The sequence below is a fragment of the Sitophilus oryzae genome, unplaced genomic scaffold, assembly GCF_002938485.1.
Source record: "Sitophilus oryzae breed Bouriz unplaced genomic scaffold, Soryzae_2.0 scaffold_1494_pilon_pilon, whole genome shotgun sequence".
Classification (NCBI taxonomy): domain Eukaryota; kingdom Metazoa; phylum Arthropoda; class Insecta; order Coleoptera; family Curculionidae; genus Sitophilus; species Sitophilus oryzae.
This window is the reverse complement of record NW_022146163.1, coordinates 3,717,557-3,745,079: the sequence shown is the minus strand read 5'-3', so window position 1 is coordinate 3,745,079 and position 27,523 is coordinate 3,717,557. Positions and strand designations below refer to the sequence as shown.

General features: G+C 31.4%; 1 protein-coding gene across 3 annotated transcripts in view; it reads right to left on the bottom strand.

The window, feature by feature from the left end:
• LOC115877518 (dedicator of cytokinesis protein 9) overlaps positions 1 to 27,523 on the bottom strand; it is a 63,547-nt gene that overhangs the window by 34,015 nt on the left and 2,009 nt on the right. For all 3 annotated transcript variants that reach the window (XM_030893729.1, XM_030893730.1, XM_030893731.1), the window contains exons 3-10: positions 24,520 to 24,823; positions 20,925 to 21,091; positions 20,689 to 20,860; positions 14,278 to 15,019; positions 9,552 to 9,742; positions 9,105 to 9,358; positions 5,689 to 6,018; positions 413 to 979 (exon numbers count right to left, since the gene is read on the bottom strand). In XM_030893729.1, the coding sequence (XP_030749589.1) occupies positions 413 to 979; positions 5,689 to 6,018; positions 9,105 to 9,358; positions 9,552 to 9,742; positions 14,278 to 15,019; positions 20,689 to 20,860; positions 20,925 to 21,091; positions 24,520 to 24,823 (2,727 nt within the window). The remainder of the gene's footprint in view (positions 1 to 412; positions 980 to 5,688; positions 6,019 to 9,104; positions 9,359 to 9,551; positions 9,743 to 14,277; positions 15,020 to 20,688; positions 20,861 to 20,924; positions 21,092 to 24,519; positions 24,824 to 27,523) is intronic.

Here is a 27,523-nt window from a genome sequence, read left to right as displayed (position 1 = left end):
CTATACATTACAATAACGATTATAGTTTAAATCAAATTAAAATTTGGCCCAAAAAGTTATACAGGGTGAGACAAAATTATTATTGAACATTGGTTACCTTTAAAAGCAAATTACACTTTTATTTTAAATGAAACACCCGGTATTTTTATTATCCAGTTTCTTCCAAATACTATTAAGGTTGCCTACTCCTCAAACAAAGAATTTTCCTAGATATTTTCATTTTTTACAAAACTCGATCAACTATTGTCGACAACATGAGAGAAATGATTGTGACTGCTTTTCGAAGCAGAACTACACGTATTATGCCTTTTAACATGAAAATATTTTTTTAAAAGAAAATCATCATTTTAAACAGTAAACAGGCAACCAATTTTTTAGATATAGTTTAAACATTTACAATCAAGCTACTTACTTTTATTCTTCCCGTCGCCAGAAGATGCTGCGTCATACTCTTCGTCATAATTTCAAAGAAAAAATCCGAATGATGCAGGAACTTGTTCACAACCAAAAAATCCGGATTGTTCGGATCCAATATTGACGGCAGATGCCTCGCCATCTCCTCATGCACAGTGGTGCTCTTCTTAGTATCCGGCGAGACAAAATTGTACTTTACATAGACGCTTAAAATATCCTTCCTGTTCGCCTCGCAAAGCATATTGACCAGATTAATCATCACTCTTATGATATTAATACCTATTTCTTCGCTATTCGTCGCTACTAGCAGTACGAATAACTGATTGAAGAGGGTCGGTAGGAAGGTTATCAACGTGGTCAGATGGATGGCGTGCAGGGCTTTTAGAATTTTGCAGGTTTCCGACTCGGATGGAACGGCAGTGGGTTTGGGATCGAGAAGTCGTTCGGCGTGTAGGAATAAATTAAAAAGATGCTGGTCCTTCGTGTTTACGGTTGAGGCCAAGCTGAAGCCTACGGTGAAAATCGGTTTTTGGGCGTCGACCCAGTTTATTTCAGGTCCAGCGTTCTGAAATAAAACAAATATTTTTTAGTATTCTCCTATACTAGTGATGGGTTCTTATTTAACTATCTATTATTTTACAACAGTTATTTGGAAATAACATAACGCAACCGTTGCTACTTCTAAAAAATAACAGATATAAAATAACGACACGTAGAGATCGACCGCTCGTGAAACGAAGTCGGCGCTCTGCATCGCCACGAAATCCTATGCAGCTCGAAGCAATTCTAGAAAAACAACTAGTACGAAAAATCTGTTATTTCGCCAACCATCGATAACGGGCGACGCGCCGACAGTCCAGATACAACGGAGTGGGGAATGCGCCACGGCGAATGTTGCTGCCTCGGTCGATGGGCTTGCAACAGCTTAAAAATAACGGTATATAAAATAAGCAGCTTTTTTAAAACAGTTGCAACTGTTGCGGGCATAACGTCTGGCGTCGAAATAACCGGAGTGGGAAAGTAACACTGCTGCATCGGTCGATTGTCGATGCTGGGCTCGCAACAGGTTGGAGAATAACGTATAGAAAATAAGAAGTTGTTTTAGATACATTGAATTTTAACCTGTTACGAGCATAACGGGCGGCGGTCGAGATAAGTGGAGTTGGAAAATAATAGCTTTTTCGCCTGTGTGGGTCGATCGCGGTGTACGGTGGCGTTAGAATTCAATTATTTAATTATTATTTTAATACATATTTTTTGCGTAAAATAGTTTGAAAGTGGTATTATTTTGTCGGATTTCTGGGTATTTTTGGTATTAACAATGCATGGTAAATAAAAATAATTATTAATTATCACTGAATTAAAGAAAATTATCTTCATTAAGCTTGTGTTATTAGAATCGTTTTGAGCAAGTTTATTTTACTATTTGGTTTCTGCAAATTTATTTTTATACCGGGTGCGTCTCAAAGTGGCTCATCCCTATAACTTTTTTATTTTTTCAGATAAAAAACGAGATTTCGTATGTTAGGGTACGAACATAGTGGAGGCAGGTTTCTGCTTTCCGGCAACCAGCGCCGTCTCTGGGGACCTATTCTTGACCACATATCGCTCACATCTCGCATCTCCGAAAAAGCCATATAACAATACACGTGATGCGTAACTTTGCGTATATACCGTGTATTGTTATATGGCTTTTTCGGAGATGCGAGCAGGGTTCGGAAGTAGTTAATTAAGAGGAAATTTACCTGATTAACTAACCTAACCTAACCTAACCATATCCAAACGCCGCTCCCGCCGCGCCGGCGCCGCACATAGGGGTATTTGGTCTATAAACCTGGCCAAAAAGTGAAATATTTTTTTTTCATTTTTTATCTTAACTGAATACAAATCTATAAATACTAAATGTAAGCGCGTTTATTAGCTTTTTTAAGTCGTTAGTTGACTATCAAATAAATAATATATTTCAGTTAAAAGTATGAATTATCTTGAGTGTATTCTGAATATTTCTAAGATTATAAAAATAGTGGAATTGTTTGTAGTGCTTTTTTTGCAAATTGTTCATAATAACTGTCATGATGGATACAGAGCCAGCTTTGTTTGTTGGCTCTGTTCTGTTTTATGCCATATTTTTATTTTGAAACGTTTCCTTCTATTCTATTTTTTTATAATGTTTTATATTTAAAAAATCAGTGGCATTTTTATAAGGTGTAAGACTATTCGGCAATATTCCGCATGGAAATTAGTATCCGTTCAATGCTTAAAGTCTCCAGCATTGGAATATGCACAAAAATCTTGCCAATATTTGCCACTGCCAAAAAAAACATTGATTTAAATAGATTCTTAAAGGAAATAGTCTTTACCCTATTAACACCCATCCTCGCTCAAATATCGTCTATAATATACAAATTACTTTCTTGTTCTAGCATCCTCATCCAATTGCTTGGTTTTGCACAGAATGGCCCTATTTGATCGGTGGAAAGGGTTTCAGAGTAGAGGAAAAAATATTGTGTAGGAAAAACAAAATGGGGTTCCATATTAGCAACCTCTCCTCTAATTAATAATTAATATTACTAGCAAAAAAGCAAAAAAATCATAAAACATAATTTTGGCCAACTTTTAGTTCTTAATACCCCCTGTGCGCCGTCGGCGCGTGCAAAAGCAGAAATAAATAAATTTTCGTTCCGGTAAAAGCGAGAACGCCGATGAACGCTGGTTGACGGTGCCTGCCTGCTTTCACTGTGAACTAGCCGATTTGATAACACGCTTTAATTTTTCAAGGTTATAAGCGCGAGGCGGCGCGGCGCGGCGCTACTATGTAACCATATACAGGGTGTCCCAGAAATAAGTGCAAGTATTTTAACTTAACTGGTAGTATAGTTCAACCCCAGAAACACGCAAAACAAGGTTTTTTTCTAAATAATTTTTTTTTGAAAATTCGGAATTTTTTGAAAATATTTTTGTAATTTTTTTGCAATTTTTTTTAGTTTTTATTTAAAAAAAAATAATTTCTTGATAATATGGCAACATAGGTAGTAGATTAAATTTACAAGAAAGAAAATCCAGAAAAGATCCAGTGGTTCTCAAACAAATCTCGAAGTATTGGAAAGAATGTGTAAGGACCAAGAACTATTGACTACAATAAAACGACGGAAAGCAGCATGTTTTGGTCATATTTTTCGAAATAACAAATATAGTTTCCTACAGCTGATCGTTGAGGGAAAGATTGAAGGACGACGAGGCATCGGGCGTAAACGGTTTTCCTGGTTGCGGAATTTGCACCAGTGGTTTAATATAGGAGAGGCCAGTGCAATTATCCGTTTGGCTCAAGACAGGGAGGAATTCCAATTGATGGTCACCAACCTCCGATGAGGAGAAGGCACATGAAGAAGAAAAAAAAAATGTTCTCAAAATTTTAGTAAAAAATTTTTTTTTGGAAATTTTCAAAGTAAAATAACTCCATTATTTTGGACTTATTTGAAAAACGATAAAGAGAAAATATTTTTCTTTTATCGAGATCTACCACCCTTTAAAATACTTGCACTTATTTCTGGGATACCCTGTTTATAACAATACACGTGATGCGTATACGCAAAGTTGCGAACGATGTCAAGAATAGGTGCCCAGATTGGCGCTGACTACCAGTAAGCGGCAAACCTGCTTGCACTGTGTTCGCACACTTAGTATATGACATAAATTGGGATTGATTGACGTATTCAATTGTTTTTCTACAACTTTTGATTTTTAAATAGCACGCCCGGTATATTTTTACTTTATTCGATAGAAAATGATATTCTGAATAGAATGACGTATCATATGTCAACTTTTGACATTCTCGCTTAATAAAAAATTGTATTTTAAATTTCTATCTAGAGTGCCGTGGCTATGTTAAAAACACTAATTCTTAATCAAGGAGCCTTTCAGAAATCAGAAAATTTTGGTATGTATATTACACCGTCCCGGGCACAGTTCATGTTGATCGCATTACAATAATATCGAAATCGTGGTTTTGTCATAATATTTAAGTTTTTTTGTTTTTTGCTAGTGCAGTTATTGAAACTATAAAATACTCAGGTACGAGGTTTGTGTGATGTAACGCTGTTTCGGGTAGTAAAAAATAAGTGAAAAAGAATTCGAACTAGGCGTCGTGTTGTGTTGTGACAATTTCAAATGTTAGTAAAATTGCCAAAAAAATGTTAACGCGTAAAGGAGAGCGTAATTAGGGCGTTGTTTCTTTATTTAGATTAGGGATATTCAACTCTCCCGAAACATTTTATAGCTTCATAGTTTCTCACACCGATTTGATCAAAAGCAAAAATGGATTCAAGCAGTCCGATGAAACAAGTGGGTAAACAAAGTGCTTGTTACATAATCAAAAAATTAAATAGACATCTACTATGAGAGGATAAAATATAATTTGCAATATTAATGGTATACTTTTTTTAATCAACTAGTGATTAAATGTTTTATAACATCTTCTAAAATTAGTAGATACTATAATAAAAAATGTCTATATCTATGTGGCGGATTCATCTCTCCAAAAAATCCTATATGGGTATTTCGCCACTGCAAGAAAATCTACAAAATAAAATAGTTATTATTTGTAAACACGGCTGCGTTAATCCAAACGGAAACTATTTGTAAGCAGTTAGGTTTACAGATATACAAATTTGCCTAATAAATTAATTTTATTATATTATTATTTATTTATACAAATTTGCCTAATAAATAAATTTGCCTAATAAATTTATTTATTAGGCAAATTTGTATATCTGTAAACCTAACTGCTTACAAGTAGTTTCCGTTTGGATTAACGCAGCCGTGTTTACAAAAAACAACTATTTTATTTTGTAGATTTTCTTGCAGTGGCAAAATACCCATATAGGATTTTTGGAGAGATAGTATAATGTTAGACCTTCTGAGAAGTATAAAGTTAGACCTTCTGAAGATATCAAAATATTTAGTTTTTAATTTTTATTTTTAGAATTTTATTTCCTAACACTTTTAGAATAATTAAATAATAAATTTTTCGTACACTCGCTATTTAAACCTGTGTATTTGTATATACCTACTAGTTGTTTACGATATTTTCCGATGGTGGCAGCACCGGCGGAGAATGCAGCAAGCCTATAGTATTAACTAGATTTGTGTTGTTTTTTTGTATAACTAAACTCCATTAATCCACACAATACCCACCAAGAACGTAACAATACGAAAAAAAATTTTTTTCATGGTTCAAATTACACGAAAAAACGTAAAAAATAATTATCTACTTACCCCTTTCCCTAAACCAAAAGGTAATACTGCTAAGTATCCAGGTGGCAAATGTGACGCCACAGGAATGGTCTGAGTGTCCACGGTCAACTTGCCCTTTTGCAGCAAAGGCAGCCACGCGTACCCCACGCAACTTTCGATTCCGTTGTCTCGTTTCTTCGTTATATCACAGGATATGTGATAGAAAGTGAACAAAAGGTGATGGGAGTAGAGTATATTGGTTGGAAGACGGATTTTGATCTCCTCATACCAGGTGGGTATCGTGCTGTGATGGAGTACTGCGCAGGATATTTGCGGTACTAGAAGCGGTTGACCTGGACGACCATATATACACTGAAACATTGTATAAGACAAATGACCATATGTAAATAAAAAATTGCTATTTCACACTAACGTCACACGTCACGAAACGACGCTTTATATGAACTTTATTCTCAAAGCAATTGAGGGGTTTCTGGCAAAAAACCCATTAGTCAGATATTTCGAAATTTGGAAAAATTAAAAAAACGTATATCTTGCTCCCATTTAAATTTAAATTGTCGTTTTTTTTTGTGCGAGCTCTGGTTATAATCTGAAATTACAGAAAACTGGTTTCCTTTATTTTTTTCTTATTTTTAAGTTAGGAAGGGCGTGAATTTGTTTAACATGTCGGGTTTTTGCTGCAATTTTGGTTAAAATCGTGGGTTGTTTCCAAGTCCTCTTAGCAACTGTTCGAACGATTACGAACGACAAACAACCAAACCACAACAAGTAGCGGATTAGTGGAGTTTTTGCCGTTAAGAATTGTGACTTGTGGGGTTCTTGCAGAATTACGATATTTTTGATCGTATGCCAGGGGCTAACTTATAGCACTTTTTCCGAATTCGTTTGGTAGGAACGTTATGACTAACAAATTACTGTCGGATAGCGCCATTAACTCATTTTACCCATTTTTTGACTAATGGGGTTTTTGCCAGAAATTGGACCTCAATTGGACCAAAAAAGCTCAGCTATTAGCGTCAAAATATAAAAAAATAAACCCATTTTTTCAACAAATTTATTAGTTCTAAACAGTGTCGATATGACATTACGACAATAGTCACGAAACCCACCTCGCGATATTAAAAGATAACATCATAAAGTAATGATGGTTGAAAAAAATGCAAATTGTTGTTGGTAAGTTCATTTCGCTCTTAAAAATTAACCAAGGTATGTGTTGACATGAGTCAAAAAAGAAAATGCACAGGAGACATAGTTCTGATCGAAAAATAATGTTTTACTAAAAGTTACTCACGAAATTATTGCACAGGGTGTTTTAAAGTTAGAATAAAAAACAACTCTTCAATTAACCCTGTATAATAAGCCTAATACTAAAGTTTATAAAAAACTGAGTTTATGAATTAAATAGATACATAGATCCATATACAATACAATAGATAGATAGATTCATATACAGTTTGCTAAAAAAATCATGAAAATAGGACTAAAAGTAGTAAAAAAATATAACTCTTTAAACTTGACGAAAAAATTCTCCATTGCGTTTTTTATGCATCTGAGTGAATATTAATTTAATGTTTTGCATTCCAATTGTACCAACTATTTCTTTGTAAAATAAAATAAACCACTTTGAAGTTAAAATGACAGACACATCTACATTGGACAGACTATACTCTAGGAAAGATGGTTTTAACTCCAGAGATTGTACATTTGCTATTGTTATTTTAATTGGACGGTAGAAACAGAGAAGAACAATCGCAGAGAAGCGACAAAAACCGTCGGCACTATTGAAGTAGGGGGGACCAAGTTTTGTGACCTACAAATTGGCGTACATGAGAGTTAGCATGTTTATAGCTACACCGAGAGAAATTCAATGAAGACAAAAGAAATAAGAAAAGCTGTACACTAAAAAAAACATGTGTTCGGTAAAAAGTATATTAGAAATATTTAGGAATCATATTGAATAGTAACTATCTTTTGAGATTTAACGGGTTTCCGCGATTTGTGGATTTACCGCGTTCTAACCATTTTCTAATCTATTCCTTTTAGAGAGACATTTTCAAATCGTATCTGATAATATTGTTTGCTTCGAAATTAATATTTGAAAGTGTGTTTTTAAGTAAAACAATTTTAAGAAAAATTCGAATATTTATCAGCTGTTATCACAAGCGTTAAAACAAACCAAAAAGTAAATAACATGATTACAGTTGAGGGTTGGAACTGGGGTATTACAACAGCAAAATAAAGCACTAATTGACCACAATACACCAAAACACTTTACTTCTGCAGTGCATCAGCAGATGATTAAAACTAAAATGATTAAAAAACATAATATTTTTATAATATGAGAACATAGATGGTAGATTAAATTTAAAAGAAAGAAAACCCAGAAAAGATTCAGCGGTTCTGAAAATGTAAGCAATTTTTTTTTTATTTTCAAAGAATCTCGGTTATTTTGGACTTTTTTGAAAAACGGTAAAGAGAAAAAATAGCTTCATTTATCGAAATCTACCAGCCCTGAAAATATTTACACATATTTAAGACTCATCCTGTATATTAAAAAATCATATTTTACATAAAAAACCATATTATATTAAAGATAACACAACTCAAATTAGTGTCGCTAATATATTATATATGCGATTAAATATGTCATTTTCTAATAGTTTTAAGTTTCTAATTATTTTTTATTAAACGCTAACAAACCTGCATCTATTTTAGGTTTTAATAATATTTAGTTCTGAAAGTTAGTTTCTTCTTTAAGTACTATTATGGTAAGGAATAATATAGAAAAATTAATTCAAAAAAATTAATTGTATACACAAATAAAAAAATAGTAAGATTTCAGGACTTTATATTAATAATGGCAACGCTGGCCATATTCCGAAAACACGCTGAGATGACAGTTAGCATGTTTACCTCCCACTCCAAATTTTTAGGCGGGATTCGTTTTGTCGCTTCTCTACGATTGTTCTTCTCTGGTAGAAATCCACTTCTGGACTTAAAACCATGAGTAATTGCCAACAAACAATAATAATACGACTTTTGAATGATTGGCATTACAAAAACAATAAACACGCTATTTCATAGACATGTTGATTAGGACCAAAATGATATTAATGCTAAAATTATTGAATTATGCTAATATTATTGAGATGAATCAAAGAACAAACTATCGAGAAAACACGCACCCTGATGATGAAGTGGTGTTTAAATTCGTTACTTTGTTAAATGATTCAATAGAATGTTTCAAACTTTTGCCAAAATATAAACATTTTGTTTTTCCTCTATAATAGCTAGGAACTTAAATTTATAATTTAAAAGGGGGCTAAAAAGTTAATTTAGCTACAAATTGCTTAAAACATGACCAACAACAGTGCCCGTTTTTTGTGCTGGTCAGTGTATGTTACGCTGAACAGAACAGATTATAGTAACTAACTTACCGGTATTCCTTTGGCCTCTTCGTTGTCGCTATCCCTTAATTCTACCGTACAAGCGATGTTTCTAGCTCGAGCAAATACTTTCTGCGTGTCGAAATTTAAACTAAGCGGGTACACGTACAAGTGGTTGACGTAGGATGCGTAGGGGTGGACGTCTTTTTCGAATTTACCCTCGAATTCGGTCACTTCCAAAGTGGGTTCGTTTGTGGGCGGTAGTGGAAACGGTTTCAGTGGTGATAAGGAGGTAGTGAGGCAGTCTAATAAAAGTAAAACGCAAAATAAATGTGATTAATAAACTAATTACTATTATTATTTACTTTTTATATTTTTAATGAATTCAATAATATAGACACATATTACAACAGTTCTTTGATTCAATGGGAAAAAAAAGGAGAAGTTAAAACACAATAAAAATTAAAATAAAAATAAAACAGAAATGATTATACTTACTAGGAGGTAAATCGTTAAACGCTGATATTTTAATTTCTAAAGATCCTGGAATCACAGTAAATTTATTAAATTTGTCAGGTTTTCTATAATCGGTTAGGATCTTTAGTACCTCTTCGTCTGTCATTTTGCTACTTTCTTGCCTATATAATGCATGGAAATCTGATATCGTATCTAATTCGTTACTATACAACCTGAAAAAACCGGTAACATTAAAGACCAAATGTACAGGGTGGGTCAAATTCGACGCTTTTAAATGGAAACACTCTTTTCTATAGGAGATAGACAAAAACTAATATCGGTGTCTGGAGCTCAATTTTTGTCAAAAACATGATGGTGAAAACCGCATATGATATCTGTTACCGTTTCGGAGTTACGGGGTGTTTTTCAAAAATATGCATTTTTAATAAATCGCTGTAACTATTTTGCTATGAAAAATTTTGTGTTTTTATGAAAACATTTCCAAAGCACCTTTTTACGTAGAATTCAATGGTTTAAGTATAATTTTTCTAACATTAATAATTTAAGAATTATCAACAGAAAATTTGATTTTTTATATGGAACACCCTGTATATTTTTAACTTATTGAAAAGAATTTAAAATTACCTTTCCAAAAATATAACACACTTGATATTTTGCTCGATACCTCTTCGAGATATAGAGTATATAAAAATTCGCTCGTTTTAAATAAGGAGGCTTTGAACAGCACCGGCTGTAATGCAAAAAAATTCTAGCTGTGAGCTAGAAGAGAGCTAGAAGTGAGCTAGAAGAGAATTAAAACGAAAATAATATTTGCTATGAGAGATGCAGAATTTAATAACAATTTAAAATATATTTAACCAACATCAACACAGTTAAACTATATCTAATAACAATAAAAATAAATAGCAAACCAAGACATGAGATTTTGCTACAGATGTTCGACATATCGACCGTCTTCTGTTATGGACAGACGGGGCAGTTTTTGAACATTTCTCGCGGAATTCATTAACTCAGTGTGGGTGAAAGATACCTTTTCATAACTGCTAAGTATTTCTAATTCTTGTCTAGATTATACGGAAGAATAAAGAACCTTTATTCTTCGCAAATATATTCACAGGATTAGATCCATGGGCACTAAGTCAGGCAGCCTCGACGGCCAACGGCTGGGATCTTGGTTAGCTATTCAATTATTCTTGAAATTGGCTGCAAAAATTTGCTGATAACTTCAGCGATCAGGGGCGGAGCGTCGTCTTGCTAGAAAAATATATTTTCGAGTTCCATTAATTAAATTCTGTATTTCGAAGGGGATTAAAACAAAATATCAATGCTTTGGAAATGTTTTCATAGAAATACAAAATTTTCCATACCAAAAAAGTTACAGCGATTTGTTAAAAATGCACATTTTTGTAAAACACCCCGTAACTCCGAAACGGTAACAGATATTGATGTGCGGTTCTCACCATCATGTTTTTGATGAAAATTGAGCCCCAGACACCGATATTAGTTTTCGTATATCTCCTATAGAAACGGGTGTTTCTATTTAAAAGCGTCGAATTTGACCCACCCTGTACAAATAGGAAAAGTATTATAATCTATAATATACAGGTTATCCGATATCAAACTTTTTTTACCTATTATTAAGAACAATGAGAGTCAGTAAGATTATATAATATATTTCTACCTAGGAAACACCTCTTAGAGGCGGAGATTGCCTTTAGACAATTTCATTTATTATACAGGGTGCTCCTAGAATAAAATTACTAGGGTAGTAGGTACTAGGATGTATTTCAGGAAAATATTTTAACTTCTATATGATGGCTCAAAAAAGTATGAGTGGATCGGCATGATTTTTTTAAATAGACAACACCCTGTATATTATTGCATTTTTGGCTTCCTTTCAGATCACTTTACATAATCCTAAGATATGAGTAAATATATTTCGATAGTTTCAGAGATACTAGTAAATAAATAAAAAATGTATATTTTTCAGCCTTTCTTTAAAAAATTATAAAAAATGATTAAAAGAACTGTCGTGAAATGAAAACTATATTAGGTATTTACTTTAGATGGTCTGTACTTACTTTGTTATAAACATGGTAATGGTAAATCATACAGGATGTTCAAATTTCTACGCCAAACTTTCTAAAATATAAAATAATTTTTCTTAGTTTTTTTTAATTGGAACATCCTGTATATTATTTTTTCGATAGATGGAGAATTAAAAAATTAACATTTTTTGTATTCAGAGTATTTCAAAATTTTTAGCGGTTTTATATTTCATATGACATTTTTTACAGTAAATTTTTATCAATGCCACCCAATGCTATTTCTCTCCTATTTTACTGTTGAAATAACCATATGAAATAATACTGCGTGTATTTGTAAAACCATTAAAAATTTGGAAATAATTAAATACAAAAAATGTTCATTTTTTAACTTTCCATCTAATAAAAAATAATATACAGGGTGTTCCAATAAAAAAAAACAAAAAAAACTATTTTATAATTTAGAAAGTTTGGCTTAGAATTTTGAACACCCTGTATGATTTAAGATTACGATATTTATAACAGATGCCCAACGCACTATAGCCAAACCCTGTATTTCTTACATCGTCAATTATCAGAATCATGTCTAACCACAATTAAAACCACTAGATATCTACTAGAAATATGATTGGAATACGGACAATCACCAAACCTGCATGGACTTGTATACTCTGTTTTTTTTTCTCAGGTAAGATTTCGACAGAAGAAAAGCAGATGACGTCCCATACCAATCTATTTATTTTACTAAAAAAAGTTTCTAATAATTTTTAAGTTATCTATGGATGGGTTTAAATATAAATCCGTCATGCGTTTATTGGTTTATTTAAAAAATGACAGATCGTATTTCAATTTTATTGGTTTGAAGGAACGATGAACGACAAACGGACACCGATGCGTATGAACTCGCCTTTAGATTTTTGTCATTTTTGATGCTTGTCAAAGTCTTGCCAAATTATAGGTTAGAATTTTGTGTCAACTTTTGTTAAATACCCTGCGTTTTGGAAGATGATGCATGTTGATTCGTATTATTACGTGTGTTTTGTGTCTTTTGAAGTCAAGTGGAGGAAAAATCGAGTGAAAATTAACTGTAGACCCAGAGCACAGTTTATGGTTTATACTCGCTGCCCAGGCAGAAAGTTTTATACACCAATGAAGTTGCCATCGATAAAGTTTGTATACCATTTCGTCGTAGATAAGTGCATCTCGTATATGGTAGAAGGATCAAACTAAACACATACTAAAAACTGGAGTAGCTGTAAAGTATCGACATCATACGATAGGTAAATAATGAATTTTAGTACTGCAGAAAAATAATGTCAAAAGGTACTGGTTTAAAAAAATTAAGATTAAAGTTAATTAATCAACCTTTAAGGTATAAAATTTGGTAGGTGTTATTATTAATAAAATAGTTTGTTTTATTTACTTTTGTTGTTTTATTTATTCCTGTGGAATATTACAAATTTGTATTTGTACATAAGTTATATTGATAAATATAATCGTAAATGCGGGTAGTTTCATAAAGCTTGAAAGTAAATAAAAGTTCTTTTTTATTTTTTTTTGGTATGTTGTGTCTTGTTCTTGTTTGTTTTGTATTAACACATACCGTTTTTATTAAATAAAATAACTCGATTACATTTTTTCAGTTTTATACAGTTTTTTTCACAATATTTTGAAGTAATCACTTGTCATCTTGTCAATCAAATTTTAAATATATCCTGCAATGCGTTCCAGTTGTACCAACTTATTTCTTTGTAAAATAAAATAAACTACTTTGAAATTAAAACGACAGACACATCTATCACAGTCAAGAATCTTCTCGTTGGACAGACTATAACAATCAAAGAGATTCACTAAAAACCCGCAGTCGAGTGGAGCGCCGTCCTTGCTCGCGAGCAAGATTCGCCGATTATTTTCCACTGGCATTGACTAGCGAATACTCGTGTTATATAATATTACATTATACCGTATGAACGAAAAAAAACGGCGTCATAGAAGGTTGGGGAATGGCAATCAATGAAAATTTTGGCGAGGTCAATCTCTAGACGTCATTTAAACTTCTTAAAATCTCTAGACGTCATTTTAACTAGACTAAAAACTGACAAAACTTGTTAAAAATTAATACAAATTATAGAAAGATTATAGCTTCATTCAGAACCTCGTAATTAGTGGAATAAATTAGTGGTTTCAATTACACTTTATACTTTTTAGTTTACGATCATTCACAATGTTTAAAAAACACAATTAGAATTAATAAAATATCCTAACAACAGCTTACGTTAGTCAGTTGTATCCAGAGAGAAAGCCTAATATTTAGCTTATAACAATCAATTTTTGATTTCTAACCACAATTTCTCTCGACGGAAGATAATCAAAGGCCAAAATGATATTACTCGCAAATTTTGAAGTATAATTAGTGGAAAAGTTAAAAGTTTAATACCTTTTTCTACTAATTGAAAATGTCTACCACTAATTTTGACGTTCTGAATGCGTACATTGAAATTAAAGGAACAAATTTCTACGCTAATTAAAACCACTAATTGCGAGATTCTGAATAAAGCTTATAAAAGGATAGAACTCTCCAGGTACACAAATTTATTGTGTATTGAATTTGAAATTGAAAATTGAATTTTAAACTACACACAATCTCCGCCTTTAAAATTCCTCGCATTTGTTTTGAAACATCCTGTACATTCAATTCTTACCTATACAACGGTCGGGCAGTCCACGCGAAAGGCATCCTGTACTTTCCCAGTCTTTGGCAACAAGTGGCGATATTCTTGTAGCACTTCAGTCCGATCTTAAAATCCTTGTTCGCCTTGACGTACGGATCGGAACTCTGATTGATACCGCCCTGCAGCACTTTCTCTATTCTAACAAACAGAAATATGTCCGGATGGGGATTGGTGATGCTCAAAAGAGCTTGTCTGGGATATAACAGCCATTCTGATGAGACTTTTTGTAAAACGTCTAATTTTACGTGCGAGGTTCCGTTATAACAACTACTATTCGATTGACTACTACTGTTGAACGTGGTGCGAATGCTATCGCTATTTACATCGAAATAAAAGTTTTCAGTCAATTTTCGTCCGTTTTTCACGTCGAACAGGCACAAGGAAGTGTAGTAGGGTTCGACCTGGCACAGATTCTCCTTCTCGTCGACCACCTGTAATTTTAACCTAATATGTTCACACTTGAGAAATACCCTGTTGCCGAATATCTCCCTGAACGGTTCTATTTGATCCTGACTAGAATTTTGCGACTTTAAGTTCATAGATAGGGGCGGGTAGAGAAGGAAGAGTTTATGGCGAGATTCCTTTCTCGATAAGGCTATACTGATATCGGTTTCTTTCGCGTATTTCATCAGTTGAGGGTTCATGCTCTGTTCCAGGCCTTTGAGGGTTCCAAAGGACTGAGTTTGAGGCGAAGGAGGGGGCGTGTTTCGTTCTGGAAAAATAGAGTTTAGTTTATTAAACCTATAAGTCAGTTAGCATCTCTATAAGTCAGTGGCATTTCTAGTCTGTCATGACCGACCCGTCGAAGCACAACTGCAACTGCGTACTGCCTGACCAGCCGTCTAGCCGGCAGTGAATCTCGAGTACGAACGCAAAACGGGTAAACGTAAATTCGTCCGGCAACTTGCTATGTTACTAGTAGCCTGGTCTTCTCTGTATAAATACTATTAATACATGGAAATGAGTTGTAACAATTAATATTAATTTAATATTTGTAGTCTTTTATATTAATATATTAACTACCGCTGGCGTATGCACCGTTAGAAATCAAAATAATTTTGACCGTTGCTGCATAATGCATTCATCTTTGTTCGGCGATTTCTAACATCGCCTTTCAAATTAAATTTTGATCTCTCACTGAGCCGTCGATGTGTCTCGTCTTTTGTCTCTCTCTAACTCATCGCTCGGTAGCGATGGAAATCACTGACTACGTCGAATTAAGGCGGGGTTTAGGCGATATCTTCGGTCGCCTCGGCATGCGCGTGGTACTCGATAGGTTTTAGAAATTCGGTGGTTCTCATAATATATTATTCATCATATGTTATCAGTATTTAAAAATTTAATTAAAATCTATTTATCGACTGCCTATTATTGACTTGAATTATTGTGTACAGTGCATTTGGATGTTAATTTCTAAGTTAACAAGGAGGAGATACGGATAAGTATTAATTTAGATTAAAATTTGGAGTAATTAATGTTGATTTTCAATATGGATAATCCAATTCATACAATTTATGCGACGTATACAAGACAAAATTAAACTAGAAATTCAATGAAAAATAAACGTTTATCATCATTTGCCTTACTTTCAATCGAAAAAGATATTTTCATAGCCCTTCAACAATCTGATAACATTACTGATATAATAATAAATAAATTTTCATTATTAAGGGATCGGCGAATCAATTTAATATATAAAAAGTAATTGTTCTTTTTATTTGTTTATGAGTCTCGAAATATGTATATGAATAAGATAATCTGTTTTTCTTTGTAAATTTATTTGTCTAATTTGTCTTTGTAAATATATTTACTTGTTTATCCAAAAAAAATCCTTATGGGTTTTTCGCCACTGCACTGCAAGAAAAATCTACAAAATAAAGTAGTTATTTTTACGTTTATTTACTTGTTGTTAAGCTACGTAAATAAATAGAAATAAAATAAAATCCAATGATGAACTGCATGGTACTATTATCTACCTTATTTATCAAGCATTAGCATTGAACATGCTATCTGAGAAAATAAATAAAACACACATATCCATTATGTTAATCATCTCATTATGTTGAATGCTGTTAGTTTAGTTTTAACCTAAATATTCTTAAGCTATGTTTTAACCCATAAGCTAACATATTGGTTTTACGAACTGGGTTAAGATATATATATGATATGTATATATATATATATATATAATATATATATATATATATATATATATATATATATATATATATATATATATATATATATATATATATATATATATATATATATATATATATATATATATATATATATATATATATATATATATATATATATATATATATATATATATATATATATATATATATATATATATATATATATATATATTATATATATAACCAAAACTAAGAAGAAAATTCTTGGGGATAGCGGTCTAGAGGCAAAAAATTAAACAATTTATTACAAACGCCGAGCTTTCGGAAAATAATTTCCTTTTTCAAGGCTAAAACATATCACAAAAGTCAACTGAATATAATATAATATTATATAAACTTACGTGTAAAAAGTTATATTATAAAAATAGAAAAATATATCAATTTCCATATGGAAGAAAGGAACTAAAATTTTGTATAAAAGTTAAAATCTTCTTAAATATTCATGATTTCTGACATTACTAAAAATTATTTTGACATAGAAAGGTAAATTTAATAAATAAAAAAAAAAAAAAAAAAAGGTAAATTTAATTTAAATAATTTTTAGTAATGTCAGAAATCATGAATATTTAAGAAGATTTTAACTTTTATACAAAATTTTAGTTCCTTTCTTCCATATGGAAATTGATATATTTTTCTATTTTTATAATTAAACTTTTTACACGTAAGTTTATATAATATTATATTATATTCAGTTGACTTTTGTGATATGTTTTAGCCTTGAAAAAGGAAATATATTTTCCGAAAGCTCGGCGTTTGTAATAAATTGTTTAATATTTTGCCTCTAGACCGCTATCCCCAAGAATTTTCTTCTTAGTTTTGGTTATAATTGATCGGTCAAGACTTCCTCTTTTGTATATATATATATATATATATATATATATATATATATATATATATATATATATATATATATATATATATATATATATACATATATATACTCTGTTTTTTTTCTCAGGTAAGATTTCGACAGACGATGACAGAAGAAAAGCAGATGACGTTCCATACCAATCTATTTATTTTACTAAAAAAAGTTTCTAATAATTTTTAAGTTATCTATGGATGGGTTTAAATATAAATCCGTCATGCGTCGTGTCTTGTTGTTTTTAACCAGTTTTATTGGTTTATTTAAAAAATGACAGATCGTATTTCAATTTTAAGCCGGAGTCTCATGCATCCGAAATCCGATGACACGACGATCCGACGGTGCTCCTATTCACCAACCAAACCTCACTTTTTTTGAAAACATTTGTTTTTAAAAACAAGTTTAGTGGGAAGTGGGCAATTTCGGGATATTTGGCGAGGAAGTTATTTTTATAAGTGTTTCTCCAATAAAACATGACATGAATCTCTATTCAGCGCAGCAGAAAAATGTTAAAACTGTCAAATTTCGGAACGAACTTTCGGATGTATGTGACAGGCTTTTTTTATTTCACACGATAACTTCAAATTTCGGATGTCGTACCATCGGATTTCGGATGCATGAGACTCCGGCTTTATTGGTTTGACGGAACGATGAACGACAAACGGACGCCGATGCGTATGAACTCGCCTTTAGATTTTTGTCATTTTTGACGCTTGTCAAAGTCTTGCCAAATTATAGGTTATAATTTTGTGTCAACTTTTGTTAAATACCCGGCGTTTTGGAAGATGATGCATTTTGATTCGTATTATTACGTGTGTTTTGTGTCTTTTGAAGTCAAGTGGAGGAAAAATCGAGTGAAAATTAACTGTAGACCCAGAGCACAGTTTATGGTTAATACTCGCTGCCCAGGCAGAAAGTCTTATACACCAATGAAGTTGCCATCGATAAAGTTTGTATACCATTTCGTCGTAGATAAGTGCATCTCGTATATGGTAGAAGGATCAAACTAAACACATACTAAAAACTGGAGTAGCTGTAAAATATCGACATAACACGATAGGTAAATAATGGATTTTAGTACTGCAGAAAAATAATGTCAAAAGGTACTGGTTTAAAAAAATTAAGATTAAAGTTAATTAATCAATCTTTAAGGTATAAAATTTGGTAGGTGTTATTATTAATAAAATAGTTTGTTTTATTTACCTATGTTGTTTTATTTATTCCTGTGGAATATTACAAATTTGTATTTGTACATAAGTTATATTGATAAATATAATCATAAATGCGGGTAGTTTCATAAAGCTTGAAAGTAAATAATAGTTGTTTTTTATATTTTTTTGGTATGTAGTGTCTTGTTCTTGTTTGTTTTGTATTAACACATGCCGTTTTTATTAAATAAAATAACTCGATTACATTTTTTCAGTTTTATACAGTTTTTTTCACAATATTTTGAAGTAATCACTTGTCATCTTGTCAATCAAATTTTAAATATATCCTGCTATGCGTTCCAGTTGTACCAACTTATTTCTTTATAAAATAAAATAAACTACTTTGAAATTAAAATCATTAAAATGACAGACACATCTATCACTGTCAAGGATCTTCTCGTTGGACAGACTATATATATATATACAGAAAGTAGTCTCGACTGACTAGTGAGAAAGAAAATCTGGGATTTAGTGGGGTTGCAGTCGGAAGGGTTTGACAAAGAATTAATACACTTTGTTAATTGTCAAGCTTTCGGAATTTATTTATTCCTTCCTCAGGACATTAACGTGGTACAGAAAATACCTTCATAAAAACTACATTAAACATGGTTTGTGTTGATAACTCCACCGTGAAAGCATCGCTGACCAGTCAACCACAAGGACTCTTATAAGGCGGTTAAGCCGCCAAATATAAGTTAGAACATTAGAATAATTAGGAGATGTTAGAAATTTTTAAATTAAAGAATTTTTTTTGTTTTGGTAACGTGGTTTTGGAAACGTGGTTTTGCGCCTCCACGCTTCGGATTGAGACGCAAAAAATTCTTTAATTTAAAAATTTCTAACATCTCCTAATTATTCTAATGTTCTAACTTATATTTGGCGGCTTAACCGCCTTATAAGAGTCCTTGTGGTTGACTGGTCAGCGATGCTTTCACGGTGGAGTTATCAACACAAACCATGTTTAATGTAGTTTTATGAAGGTATTTTCTGTACCACGTTAATGTCCTGAGGAAGGAATAAATAAATTCCGAAAGCTTGACAATTAACAAAGTGTATTAATTCCTTTTCAAACCCTTCCGACTGCAACCCCAATTAAATCCCAGATATTTATATATATATATATATATATATATATATATATATATATATATATATATATATATATATATATATATATATATATATATATATATATATATATATATATATATATATATATATATATATATATATATATATATATATATATATATATATATATATATATAATATAATTGGGGCCATTTCGGCTATAACAAATTTTTTTAAAAGCACATAATTATAATTTTAGAAGATGTTCATAAAACATTTAATCACTAGTTGATTAAAAAAAGCATACCATTAATATTGCAAATTATATTTTATCCTCTCATAGTTAGTTATATGTCTATTTAATTTTTTGATTATGTAACGAGCACCTTGTTTACTCACTTGTTTCGTCGAACTGCTTGAATCCATTTTTGTTTTTGATCAAATCGGTGTGAGAAACTATGAAGCTATAAAATGTTGTTTCGAAAAAGATGAATATCCGGGAGAGTTGAGTTATTGAATGTTATTGCACCTAACAACGCCTTAATTACGCTCTCCTTTACGCGTTATCATTTTTTCGGCAATTTTATTAACATTTGAAATTGTTATGACACAACATGACGCCTAGTTCGAATTCTTTTTCACTTATTTTTTACTACCCGAAACAGCGTTACATCAGACAAACCTCGTACCTGAGTGTTTTATAGTCTCAATAACTGCACTAGCAAAAAACTAAAATACTTAAATATTATGAATAAACCACGATTTCGATATTATTTTAATGCGATCAACATGATGGCGGAGCGGCGTGAACTATATACTGATAAGTTCTGATTTTTGCCGTTGAAGCGCTGCGGTCGGAATTTGTTGAAATCAACTGAAATGCACCAAGCCTATACAGATACAGTATGGCTGCATTCATTTGTATTAATGATAAATGAACTTTATAAATACTATATGTTTTTCTATTAAATATTATACCAAATATAAAAGTATCAAACAAACAAAGAATAAACAAATTCCGGTGAAAAATAGTTACCCCTTTCTAGCGATGCCGCCCGTTTTTCTTCTTGTATTTTGTACTGCTGCAATACAGAAATTAATTTCGTTAACCAATCCTTGAAGTCTGCATCGTTCTCAGCTGCAAGAACATAGGACTTGTGTCCGGCAGTCATTCTCAACTCAAAACAAAATCGTCCTCTTTTTAAGTTCTGAAACATTCGTAGATTAATAACAAGCATCTCTAAAATTATTACTGCAAGTTGAATATGTTACCTTAACCACATCAGTACAAAAATCCATCACAATCGTTGCTTTTGCTTCGCCTTTTTTCTCGTCTTTGTACATTTCTAAAATGTAGGTCCCGTCTACTTCCTGTCTTAAATAACAGTATCGTCTTTTAAAACTTTTTGATCCTATATTTACAAAACCTCTCTCAGATCCTAAAAATAAGCAAATACACATATATTATACACAGGGTGTCCCTGGCTGAGCTCGCATTAACAGTTTCTAGAGTACTAAAATGTCTAGATTTGACAGCCTTTTGCGCATCGTGCACCAATAATACATAATACTAAATAATGGATACCCCTATTTTTTCTTAGAAATTTAAATTCTCTGCAAAATATGAAGAATTTTGATATCAAACACAATCCGGTACAGTTTGTAACCGGATTGTCTTTACAAGAGGAAAACCTCTTTATTATTAATTTTTTGAGAAAAAAGCATTCTTCTTAAAAGGTTTTGTTTATGCTAAAAGGATTAATGCCGCTTATATTTTTCCAAATGTTAATACCGTTTTAGAGAAAATTAAAAAATTATGAAACTACCGAGCGCATCTCAAAAGTGGCTCACCCCTATAACTTTTTTATTTCTTCAGATAAAAAAAACGAGATTTGGTATGTTAGTATTTGACATAAAATAGAATTGATTGACGTATTCAATTGTTTTTGATCACTTCCTGTTTCACCGGAAATGGCAACAACTTTTGATTTTTAAATGGTACCCTCGGTATATTTTTACTTTATTCGATAGAAAATGATACTCCGAATAGAATGACATATTATATGTCAACTTATGACATTTTCGCTCTAAAAAAAATCGTATTTTAAATTTCAATCTAGAGCCGCATGTTGTTTAAAACACTAATTTTTAATCAAGGAGCCTTGGAACATTTGATCGTCTAATGTTTTTCGTGTCTTGTCCTGGCTGGTTAGAAGATGGTCAAATCGTATTTTTAATTATATCTTAATTTTTTTCAAATGGAACAAGGGTGGCTCATTAGCATATTTGGAAAAAGCATTTTTTACGAATAATTTGGTACTACACACTTGGTATTTGGAGTCAAATTGTCGTTATGAACCGCATGTTACAAATTCAAATAAAGTATATGCAAAAATGTCAAAAGTTCACATATCGTCGGTGAAACGTGATAAACTGCTAACTCCATTATTCCTAATTTCACAGGAGAGCAAAAAAATGGTACAAAAAAATATATACACATGTAGGAAGTATTTTCATGCGTTAATATGATAAAGAGATAAGAATTTTATTTGCTGGGGAACAATAAAACTCAATATTTCGTGTTACATCATTTTTTTCACACACAATAGGGAGATAGCAGATATTCGTCTTGCAGAAATAAGAAATAAAAATATACTTCTGGAGATAGCAACCTTTATTGTTTGAAGTTTTGAAAATGGAATTGAATATTACCCAAACAGATTTAGAAGTAATCAATTCACTTTAAAAAATATAATATTTATAACCATATATTTATAATATCGTCGGTCTAGAAGCAAAACATATACAAGTCCAAAAACGAATAAATTTTTAATGCATTTTTCAAGAACTGAAGTAGCAGCATTTTGGACTTATAAAACTGATTAGGTATTATAGAAATTCTTGTACAAGTAAGTAATGGTTATTTAAACTATTTATAGCACGCCGATGAATTACTCGTATATAGAGAATTTCGTTTTTCCCCTTACCCTTTACGGATACCTCGTATTTACAGAACGGGTCGACGCAGGATCGAACTGGCCATATTATATATTTATATAACAATTGGGGGGCCCAGCCGTCGCGGGCCCCCTTTATAGTTCATTTATTCTTAACAATATTTGCTTTTGCATTGCATTATGGCATTTGCATTGCATTGGTTTACCTTGCATTAGGGTAGTTCCCTGATTTCTATACAGGGTGAGTCTTAAATAAGTGCAAATATTTTCAGGGCTAATTTTCTTTTTAGGGAATATTTTCTCTTTACCGTTTTTTCAAATAAATCCAAAACAACCGAGTTATTTCACTTTTAAAATTTCTAATTTTTTCCTATAATTTTGAGAATCATTGGATTAACTTTCTTGTAAATTTAATCTACCAGCTATGTTGCCATATTACAAACAAAGTATGTTTTTAAACTAAAAATTAAAAAAAAATTCAAATTTTTTTTTTAAAAATTCCAAATTTTCAAAAAAAAAATTTCGTGCAAAAAAACTCATAATCGTGTTTCTTGAGTCGAAATATACTACCCCTAAAAAAATTTGCACTTATTTAAGACTCACCCTGTATATAATAGAGAAAAATTGACCAAAACGTAGGGCAAAAAAATACGTAAAAAAATACACACGGTTCCTCCTTACATTGCCACCCGGGCCCCTTTGGCATAGTGCGACCCTGGATCGACGTATTGTACTAAAGAAACACTACGGAGGAATTGAATTGATGTTAATAATTCAAAATTGATCAAACAGGCCTCAAATTACGGTCAATTAAATCCATGATGAGAGCTTAAAAAATAAACATAAAAACAATATGAACAAAGATAATGGTCCAATTCATGCCATTGCTCTAGTTTGGTAATTTATTTTCACGCTCGATTGGTTTTGTGTCCCTTAGCAGACTTTATCACGCTTGGTCAGTACCAACCGAGTGCCTATATAAACGCTCAATTTGTAAGTAGTTTAGTTTTAACCATTGCTGATGACGCTAATATGGTTAGCGAAACGCGCGTCCAATGTTAAATCTAAAGTGTTATCGATGCAGAAATTTCTTTTTCACCCGGTATACTACTAACTTTTTATATTATATTATGGAATTTCACTTTTAGACTCGTATAACCGGAAGATGGCATTCCCTAACATTTTCCAAGTGCGTCATCATTTTGTATACAAAAACCTATTGTTCTGATATTTTTTGGTATTTACACTGTTTAGTATTCTTATCAATGCACTAAAATTAGTAGTTAAGTAATTACAATTCTAAAAGCTTTTAATTATATCTATTGTTAGCGTTGTTAATATTTGAACAATGTTTATTTTTAAAATTGCTAATATTATAGAAGTAAATATTATGGAATTCTGACTCAACATTTTTATGTAAATATTAGAATGAAATATTGGTGCCTAAAATGTAATGCATAATTACTACAACTTTTAATAACATAGATTTTAACTATTTTTTAATACACCCAGTATTTGTCTTGAACTCCCAGGTAAATTAAATATTATAAGAAACTGCTATTAAAAACCAACCATTATAAAATCAACTTTGCGTGAAATAGAATACCATAAGATCGAAAAAAACGGTGTCAAGTTACCTCAGATATGATTGATTTCATTGTGCATATAATTTTACTTATAAAATGTATTCAACTGTTATTTATTACGTATCTGGATGCCCTTTTCTTTTCACAAAGAGTACAGTCAATGTGTTCAGTTTAATAAGATGTACTGAACAAACAGAGAAGAGCAATTATTTTCCCAAGCACATCAAATAAAACGCCGGGTTAAGTGGTTATGTAATAAACACTCCAAGACAAGTAAATACCGACCCACGACTTTCGGTTGCCGACAGTGTATTCTTTACATACCTATTTCAGGTCCCTTCATAAGCCATCCCTCTTTCGTAATATTATCACTGTGGGATTTATTATCACCCGAATCTTCATCAGTATCGACTTCGTAAAGATCTTCTTTCAGATTATTCAGAATATTTGGAATTTTTGGCAACTCCGCATAAGTACCGGAATACGGGGCATATCTAAATTGAACCAACTGCCAATTTGTAGAATAGTTACTGATGCACTGTTTCGTAAAGAGATTGCAGTTTTCCACTTCAACTTCTGGTGGTATGGTAGATAGTAATGTTCTATTGCGCCTTGGTAAAACGACTTGCTAAAAAAGTACATACTTTTATTCATTATTTTATAAATGCAAGTATTTTAACTCGTAGTACTCGTATAGTTCGACCCCAGACATACGCTCATGAAATTTTTTTTGCAAAAAAAAATGTTGAAAATTTTATATTTTTCTTGACATTTTCCGGAAAATATTGAAAAACTTTTGAGTGCCGCTTGCTCAGTTTCCGGAAATGTGTTTAAAGTGCTTGGAGAGAATGCAACGTTGCCACCCCTTAAAATACTTGCACTTATTTCTAGGATACCCTGTATATAGTATTGATATATCCTGAAGATGAAGGTATCCGGAAGAAAATGGATAAATTGCTTGGCATATAAAGCAATTTATCCTTTATATTATTATGATTTATTATAAAATATTAACCATTCAAAATTAACCATTCTTTTTCTCTTTCATATGATAAAATAAAATAAAATAATAAATTTACGGACCAGCCATTTAAATGTACAGGGTGGGTCAAATTCGACGCTTTTAAATGGAAACACCCTTTTCTATAGGAGATAAAAAAACTAATATCGTTGTCTTGAGCTCAATTTTGAAAACCGCATATCGATATCTGTTACCGTTTCGGAGTTACGGGGTGTTTTTCAAAAATATGCATTTTTAACAAATCGCTGTAACTTTTTTGCTATGGAAAATTTTGTATTTTTATGAAAACATTTCCAAAGCACCTTTTTACGTAGAATTTAATGGTTTAAGTATAATTTTTTTAAAATTAATAATTTAAAAATTATGAACAGAAAATTTGATTTTTTATGAGACACCCGTATATTTTTAATTTATTGAAAATAATTTAAAATTACCTTTCCAAAAATATAACACACTTGATATTTTGCTCGATTCCTCTTCGAGATATAGAGTATACAAAAATTCGCCTGCTTTAAATAAGTAAGCTTTGAATGGCACCGGCTGTAATGCAAAAAAATTCTAGCTGTGAGCATCAAGTAAAACGAAAATAATATTTGCTATGAGAGATGCAGAATTTTATAACAATTTAAAATATATTTAACCAACATCAACACGTTTAAACTATATCTGATGACAATAAAAATAAATAGCAAACCAAGACAAGAGATTTTGCTGCAGGTGTTCGACCGTCTTCTGTTATATCGACCATCTTCTGTTATGGACAGACGGGGCCGTTTCTGAACATTTCTCGCGGAATTCATTAACTCAGTGCTCATAACTGCTAAGTATTTCTAATTCTTGTCTAGATTATACGGAAGAATAAGGAACCTTTATTCTTCCGCAAATATATCCATAGGATTAGATCCATGGGCACTAAGTCAGGTGGCCTCGACGGCCAACGGCTGGGATCTTCGTTAGCTAATCAATTATTCTTAAAATTGGCTGCAAAAATTTGCTGATAACTTCAGCGTTCTGAGGCGGTGCCCCTTCTTGCTGGAAAAATATGTTTTCGAGTTCCATTAAGGGCATATCACCAATAAGGGGTCCAAAGCCTACTAGTTAAAAGTGGCGAACTTTTAAAAATTCTATATTTCGAAGGAGAATATAACAAAATATCAAGTGTGCTATATTTTTGGAAAGGTAATTTTAAATTCTTTTCGGTTAATTAAAAATATAGGTGTCTCAAATAAAAAATCAATTTTTCTGTTGATAACTCTTAAATTATTAATTTTAAAAAAATTATACTTATACCATTAAATTCTACGTAAAAAGGTGCTTTGGTAAATGTTTTCATAGAAATACAAAATTTTCCATAGCAAAAAAGTTACAGCGACTTGTTAAAAATGCACATTTTTGAAAAACACCCCGTAACTTCGAAACGGTAACAGATATTGATGTGGGGTTTTCACCATCATGTTTTTGATGAAAATTGAGCTCCAGACACCGATATTACTTTCGTCTATCTGCTATAGAAAAGGGTGTTTCCATTTAAAAGCGTCGAATTTGACCCATCCTGTACATTTAAATGGCTGGTCCGTAAATTTATTATTTTATTTTATTTTATTTATTTTATTGTTGTATGTACATACAGCAATAATATTGTTGTATGTACATACAGCAATAATTATAATTACAACTAGAATAAAATCTATCACAACAGAAACTTTACAATAAACTATTACAAAACAGGGTTGGCATGATTTAAATCAAGTGATTTTTTTAATTTTAATCATGTGATTTAAATCAAAAATATAGTTTTATTTAAACTTTATAATAAATCAAAAAATAACTGTAAAAGTTATAAAAATGTGTCCTAGAAAACAATAAAAAATATTTCTATAACGTTCTCTAGAGATGTTTTTAATTCATTTTCAAAAACTAATAAGTTTGTAATTGTAGATTTTGCCTTGCGAATTGATATGCCTTATTACGCGAAAAAACAACAACTTTAGTGTAAAAATATGTTTTAATCACCCTGTATAACTAAAAAAATATTTTTAAAATGTAGGAAAATTATTATTTTGGTAAAAATATTAGAGTAAAAATACCAAATAGAAAACCTAACAAAAATTATAAAACATTTTCAGAAATAATGAAAATGAAAAATATACAAAATAAAAAGTGATGAAAAATTTACCATACTATTTATTTATTTTTTAGTACATTATTTATTTTGTACATTGTTATTAATGTTCCTTAGTTTTTGTTAATTATAATTTATATCTTGGGCATTATAGCAACCTTAATTATTATAGCTCAAGTCATTTT